Source organism: Penaeus chinensis, chromosome 7 (genome assembly GCF_019202785.1).
Source record: "Penaeus chinensis breed Huanghai No. 1 chromosome 7, ASM1920278v2, whole genome shotgun sequence".
NCBI lineage: Eukaryota > Metazoa > Arthropoda > Malacostraca > Decapoda > Penaeidae > Penaeus > Penaeus chinensis.
The window spans coordinates 27,910,280-27,918,065 of NC_061825.1; the positions used below are offsets into that span (position 1 = coordinate 27,910,280).

Sequence of the window (7,786 nt, forward strand, 5' to 3'; positions counted from 1 at the left end):
ATTATTATTATTATTATTATTATTATTATTATTATTATTATTATTATTATTATTATTATTATTATTATTATTATTATTATTATTATTATTATTATTATTATTATTATTATTATTATTATTATTATTATTATTATTATTATTATTATTATTATTATTATTATTATTATTATTATTATTATTATTATTATTATTATTATTATTATTATTATTATTATTATTATTATTATTATTATTATTATTATTATTATTATTATTATTATTATTATTATTATTATTATTATTATTATTATTATTATTATTATTATTATTATTATTATTATTATTATTATTATTATTATTATTATTATTATTATTATTATTATTATTATTATTATTATTATTATTATTATTATTATTATTATTATTATTATTATTATTATTATTATTATTATTATTATTATTATTATTATTATTATTATTATTATTATTATTATTATTATTATTATTATTATTATTATTATTATTATTATTATTATTATTATTATTATTATTATTATTATTATTATTATTATTATTATTATTATTATTATTATTGTGAACAGGAAGGTTCTACGCATTTTATTTTGTATCTCGTACGTTTCGCGAAAATACTACGTTTGATTAAGAGTCACCTTGGAGTTCGAAGTTGCTCTATTTCCGTTATTTGGGTATTTATATCACTGGGATTTTAAAATATCCAGAGTGAGATATTTTATTTTCGAAGTCACTCTGCTGTCCCTCTGCTTTCTACCTCCAGCCGTGGGTTCTGTGGAGGGATTCTTTTAAACGGAATAATGTGACGATTTCCTGTCTTACGTAGTGTGGTTGAATGACAATGTGGTATCTGACTCTCTCCCAGTACAAACATTCCGTTGTGAGAAAGAGAGAAATATTCAAGGAGGTTTGGTAAGAGAGAAATAACAAAAAGAGTTGGAATGAATAGTCTGAAAGTGCTGCTGTCAGTAAACACTCGTTTGTTAGGCAGATTGTCAAAAATATTGTATTTGAATGTGAAAGTTCCCTGTTACCTATCTTGACCTGTTGCCTCAGGGTAGAAACAGATTGGGTATTACTCAGGAAAGTTTTGTATCTCTGATTCTAGTGGATGCAGCACATATGGACAGCTTATAATGTCTACTGGCCAGATATAATAGATTTAGTCTGAAAACCAACTGTGTAAAATACCATGTTTATTCTTATGCTTGGGGAGGATGTGAACCAAATTTTTAAAAAGTAAAGAGATGCTGTATCATGTTTCTGGTTAATGATAGTTACTTTGAAGCTGCCTGCTGTGGCCTTGGTGCCTGTTGATGCTCTAATAAAGGCTAACAAATCTCTGTCACCTATTACTTGGTAGTGGTTCTTTTTTTGACAATAGATTACCAGGGAGGCCTACAAGTTCTATCTTGGCAAAATATACTGGCACATGGTGAGGAGGTATGGTAATTGCTTGAAGCTGTACCACTCAAAGTACTGTCAATATCTTCAATATAGTAGGTTTCTGCAGTCTACAACTCTTATAGCTGTCCACAAGCAGTGCCTGGTTTGTTCATATGGGTGATGCATAGCTTTTCTGAACCAAGACTTGCCTTTCACAGCCCAGTTTCCAGAGCATAGCACTTTAACGTGAGGTCTAAGTTATACAGGGGTAAAATTCTATGGGAAATTCTCTGAGAAATGGATAAGAATGGTAAGGATGATGTAGATTTCAACATGTAAGCAGAATTATGCCATGTATTCACTTTTAGGTAGAATTTGAGTCCTTTATGTTTATGTGAAGTTTTAGAGGAAAATATTTCTGGTGTGAACATTTCATACTCTGCAGTGTGACTCATAGCTGCAAGTACTTATCATTGCTATTGATTTCCCATTAACAATGGTAATTGACATATGACTTGTGATTAGTAGTTACATATTAAGGTTACAGGGAGAAGTTGGGTTTAATTACTAGTAACTATCATATATCAGATTTTCATGTAAGAGTAAGAGAGATGGGCTCAGGCTAATTTTAGAGTTTATGGGAATTGATTTGTATTGGCTGTATAAAAGCATCTCTGTGGTTATCTCTCACCAGTATATATACACATATGTTTACCTTTATTTATTTCATTTTCCTTATATTCTCATTCTTTTTCAGATGGTAATGGATCCTCCGGATGAACAAAAGAAAATACACGTAAACCCAGACTTCCTGCCAAACAAAAACAAAGCACTGAAAGGAACAAGAGTACATGTAAACCCAGCATTCTTCCAAAAATCAAGACCTGCTCCATCAGACCCTGTAGTCAGTCAGAACCAGTCTCTACATACTAGGCATAACTGTTACCCATCAAATGTCTCTAGCATATCCAAAGTCAATTCCACACATTACAAGCAGCAACAATTGGCATCTACATATGTCAGCACAGCCTCTGTGTCAAGGGTTCACTATCCTGCAACCAGGTTGTTAGCAAGTGGAGTCCAGACACACAATAAATATGAGAGCAATAACTCTTTGTCACCATACTTTAATTTGTCTTCTACTGAAGCTGGAGATGTTGCTGCTAGCTCTTCCAAACCGATTGGAGGGAAGTTTTTGCATTTATTGACAGGAAGAAGAGAAAATCAGGGACATAACCTAGGTAATGCTTCAACTCAAAATAAATCAATGCCTAACATTACATCTACAAATTTATATCCCAGTCAACCATATATGAAACAAAAAATATCTCCATATTCATGGACAGCCAATAAGGTTCTGGTCACAGGCTCAGACAAGATCCTGAATCAAAGTGTATATAAAGTAAATCAGACCAGTAACTTGCAACAAAATGCAAGCCAAACTTTAACTAGTAGGCATGGCAATTTAAAGAGGATTTTCACAAAGAGTGGGATCCAAGTACCTGGAATGCATACTCAACCTCCACAAATAGAAAGTGGAAAATCACAATTAGGGACTACCTCCACAAAAACTTCCAACATCTTGGTCAATCCTAGACTCATTCAATCAATAGCAAGTAACAGTAATCCTGTTTTAAATCAACAAACAGTGAATTCAAGTAGACCTTATGCTGAGCAGCAGACAAAGTTGGAACTGGCAACATCACAGCAAGTCAGTGCCAAAAAAAGTTTAATAAGAAATCTAAAGGACACTTCAAAGAAAGCATCAAAGTTCAAAGTTATCTCCAAGACAAAGCTGGTGCGGCGGCGCTCAAGCAGCATGTCATCAGATAAAGGTCGCATTGGAGTACTGAAGAAGAGTCATCTTAAAAGCAGTGTTAGTTCAGTACCTCAGCCTTCACTGAAATTTCCCACACAGGCCAGGAAATATTCAACCAGCTCAGGTGTGAAAAAACGCTACCTTGTTAAGTCTCGAACGAAACTTGTGAGACAGCTTTCTGGTTCAAGCAGTGTGGGAAAAGATGCTAGTCCTGGCAATGCAAAGTATACGTTGAAGACAAAGACCAAACTTGTACGAAGAAAATCCAGTAGCAGCTCCTCTAATAAGACTGAGGAGGGTGAAAATCAAGCCACAAAGTCTGCTAATAACAAAACAAATACAGAGAAAGGAAAGAAATTTTTTGTGATATCAAAGACAAAATTAGTTAGAAGAAGATCAAATTCTGGGGTATTTAAATCCAATGCATTGGTAAGATATGCAACTGCTAAGCCTATCAAGTGCTGGTCTTCCAAATTTTGTGGTCTTTCTCAGGCAAGAAATGCAAATAATGTCTATAAAGTAGTTAACAATAGTATTAGGTTATCACTGAAACAGAAGGCTGCCAAGGGGATTATATCCAAGTACAAGATCAATCGCCTTAAGTCAGATTCCTCTCAGAAGGCCACAAGTTATGGAGAAAAGTCACTCCTTAGGCATGGAAACAGTGTATACAAAGTGAATGATGCCATTGGTCTGTATCAGAAGCAGAAAGGAATGAAGGGCCATGTGTCAAAGTACAAGATTAATCACTTAAAGCTGGACTCTTCCCACAGTTTTAAGGCTAAGACTGGGTATCCAGCATTTAGGAAAGGGTAAGCAGCATTTTTTTTTTTTTCAATTTCAAGATTGATGTAAACCAATTTTAGAAGTTTTTAACTGAAGTTGGTAATTAATAATCAGTATTATGTAGATATCAAATTTTGGATTTAAGTAGGAATTGTAGAGGAATTAATAAATGCAAACCATAGTCCATTTTGGAGTATTTTAAAATTTGCTGGATTGTTACAGTTCTTGTGAAAGGTCTCTTCAGGCATCCTTCTGTCTTTTCCAACAGGAAACTGGGAATTCGCTCAGACCGGATTATTAATATTGGAGGAATTTTGTACAAGTCAACTAAAACTTCATTAAGGAAGCAGCTGGCTAAAAAAATGGAGAATGAGAAGAAAGCAACAGGTAATATTTTTTTTTGTTTCTTTAAGCTTTTGCAAAAGTAGGAGGATACTTGTCTTTCATTAAAAGTAATTTTGAACTGGTTGTCACTGACAGGTATTTTTGACTTTTCAGATTCCATGTGTGTTGTTCATCTTCGTGGTCACAAGTTCCAGGTTGGCGCTGGGGGGCGAACCCTGAAGAGAATAACAGATACCACAAGTTCTGGAAGAATTCAGCCTGCCCTCTCAAGAGTTCACATTGGTGGCCTCACATATTCTCGCACAGCAAATGGCCAGTATGAACTAACAAGGGTTCATCAGGCTCGGGCTGTGGTCAGGTACTGCATTTATAATTTTCTGTACTTTTATATGTTTGTGTCACTTCTCATAATTGAATGTGTGCATTCTGGTAACTTTTGGGGTGCCTTTGGTGTGGGAAATGCAGAAATTCATGGTTCAGCAAAGGTTTAAATACCATTACCATTATAGGTGCAAATTAATGTCTATACAAAACTGGGAAACAGGAGGGCATTCTCAGGTGATACAGTAGTGAGGCTGACTACAGGAAAAGCCCTCATTAACTGAAGTGTAAAGAAAAAAGGGTGCTGTGCCAGGATTCAGTAGGGAAGTGTAGCAATGTGGTGATTAATCAAATAAAGGCAGCATTGTGAAACCATGATTGGCATCTGAGTTCTAAGGACAACAGACAAGAACAGAAGTCATGACTTGGTAACATTTAACATAATGCTGTATCTCATCAGGTATCCAAATTATGATTAAAAAATTATTGGAAGGATCAGATCAGAGATTCAAACTGGAAAAAGTTAATTTCAACATTTGCTTGAGATCTAGCATTGCAAGTACAAACAATCAAGATTGTTTGAAAAAATCTGAAAGTTAGGAACATGCAGTAATCCTATGAGACAGAAATGGTTTTTAGAAGAAAATAAGTGGATTCCATGTGCAAGAACACAGGAAAATAGATATTCCTATGAAATCTTACAAGGCTCCAGGATAGATTTTTTTATGGGAGAAGAGAATATTTGCAAGAACACAGGTTAGGTTTTTCCTGGTAAAGTGGATTGTTTAGGACATGCACAAAAACAAAGGAAATTTTCTTGTGAAATATAAGTTTATATTGAATGAAATGGGATTCAGCACAATGTGGACTTGGTAATATCACAACTTGGAATGAAAGGCAGTGTGAAAGGTGTACTGAAAGAATAACATCCAAGGTCATAAAGTCTTTGGTCAAGAGAAATACAACAGTCAGGGCCACAGGGAAGTGAGGATACCAAAGAGGGGAGAAGATGGGCAAATTGAAAGGTATAAGCAGGGTGCATTGAGAGTGAGTGGGAGGGACAGATTCTTCATGTGGGGAGAGCACTGCTGTTCATGGATGATAGGGGAAACGAAATGCTTCACTTCACTAGGGATTTTCTAGCTATTGAGAACTGCAAGAGTAAAGGAATTCACATTGAGGTTATTGGTAGGGCATTGTTGATTTGTGTTGCAGGCATCAAATGATGACAAGTGTTGAGGATAGAGGGATGGGTGTGGGGCAGAAAGATCAGATAGACAAGTTTTGATTGTTGGAGTTGGAGTTGAATCTTCAGAAGGTTAGCTTTATACTTAATAGGTTGCAGCAAGTGTAGAACTTCTGCATGGAAGCTCGTAGTTTAGGAGGGCCTCTTAGGAAGGGCTTGGTGTGGGTGTGTTATCCCACATAGCTGGCACAGTATGAAATAATGTGTGTCCATGTTGCATTGCATGCCAGTGTAAAATAGTGTAGATATTCAGAGTTCTGGAGTTTCAAAGAGTTCAGAGGGATGGGTGCAGAAGAGAAAGATCAGATAGGCAGGGGGTATTTCCTCCTGTTTCACTTCCTTCCGTCCTCTCTCCTTACCCACATCTCTCTCCCTCCGTGCCCCTTTCTCTCCAAATAGTTGCTGATGACAGATATGAGCTTTTCTGAAATCTGGAATAATGAAGAACAGAATAGTTAGGGTCAAATGTAAACTGTATGTAGTAGCATTTTATTGATTTTGTAATTAAGAATTGAAGAATATAATAGAATGATTTCTTCCAGTTCGGCAAAGCAACGAAGTATGCAGATGCTGTCACAGAGAAGGAAAAGAGGAGCCATGCAGAAGCGAAATGAGTACTGCATCTTCTTCAACAGATTTGGTCGCTGCAGCAAGAAGGATCAAGGGGAATGTCCATATATTCATGACTCAAAGAGAATTGCTGTGTGCACAAGGTTTGTTTCAGTGGGATTTCATTGGGGCTTTGACATTTTTTAAGGAATGCTCACATCTTTACTTTTGTATTTGATAGATTTTTGAATTACAGACGGGGTTACAGATTGAGTACTTTAATCATTTTTATCCAGTATGTTTAAGTTATTTTTGTTATGTATTAGAATTACATAACAAGTTTTTTTTTTTTTTTTCATCTTTGTTAATTGTGCCTTATTTCATCTTTCACAGGTTTTTACGAGGTCGGTGCCCAGTAAGCAACTGTCCATTCTCACATGTCATCGACCCTGACAAGATGCCAGTCTGTTCACATTTTGTAAGAGCTAGTTGCACACGAGATAATTGTCCATACAGGCATGTGCGTGTCAATCCCAATGCTCCTATTTGCCCAGAGTTTCTACAGGGTCACTGCACGCTTGGAGAAGAGGTACTCACCTGTTGATTTGTATTATTATAGGATCTTTTCTTCTTCTTTTTCTATGCTGAACTTGTTTTTCATGTGTCTGTTAATCAATCTTGCATTAGTCTAATGGTAAGACTCATTTTATAATAGTCTTCATTCTTAATTTTTCTTAGTATAATTTAGATAATTTATTATTACATGGATATTCATTATTTGCTTTCAATATTTCAGTGCAAGAATCAGCATATTTTGGTTTGTGAAGAGTACAGCCTGACAGGAACTTGCCCAAGAGGAGTCACCTGCCCACTTTCTCATCACCGAGGTAGAGGGAAGAGAAGAAGGTCTGAATCAGGAAAACCCAGAAGAAGTAGACAACCATTTACAAGCAGGAAAAGGAAGGCAAGTGAAAGCCAAGATGTTCTTGGAGGACCACCAAAGGCAAAGAGCAAAGCAGAAAAAAAAATGAAGGCAAAAACTGTCAAAGTTCCTCTTAAAAGGTACTTCCAGTTCAGCAGTCTGGAGAGCAATAATGATGATGATGTTAGTGAATGTCAGAAGAGTACCTCTGACCTCTGTGTTGATGATGACCAGTCACGTATCTCTCATGTACCAGACCATTCATCTTTATCACCAGCACCATTACAGAAAGAACAAGAAGAAATACATACCGAAGAGAAACAGCCAGTAGAATCATCAGCTTCATCTTTCACCTGCAAAATAGAGGTAACAAGACAGAGACTCATGACTAAGATGGAAA

General features: G+C 35.4%; 1 protein-coding gene across 1 annotated transcript in view; it reads left to right on the forward strand.

Moving 5' to 3' along the window:
- Window positions 1-574: 574 nt before the first annotated feature.
- LOC125027270 overlaps window positions 575-7,786 on the forward strand; it is a 7,941-nt gene continuing 729 nt past the window's right edge. Inside the window, exons 1-7 of the mRNA XM_047616237.1 lie at window positions 575-611; window positions 2,156-4,029; window positions 4,272-4,390; window positions 4,502-4,706; window positions 6,458-6,628; window positions 6,858-7,053; window positions 7,261-7,786. The exon at window positions 7,261-7,786 is cut by the window's right edge and continues 729 nt beyond it. Of these exons, the coding sequence (XP_047472193.1) occupies window positions 2,156-4,029; window positions 4,272-4,390; window positions 4,502-4,706; window positions 6,458-6,628; window positions 6,858-7,053; window positions 7,261-7,786 (3,091 nt within the window). The 5' untranslated portion in view covers window positions 575-611. The remainder of the gene's footprint in view (window positions 612-2,155; window positions 4,030-4,271; window positions 4,391-4,501; window positions 4,707-6,457; window positions 6,629-6,857; window positions 7,054-7,260) is intronic.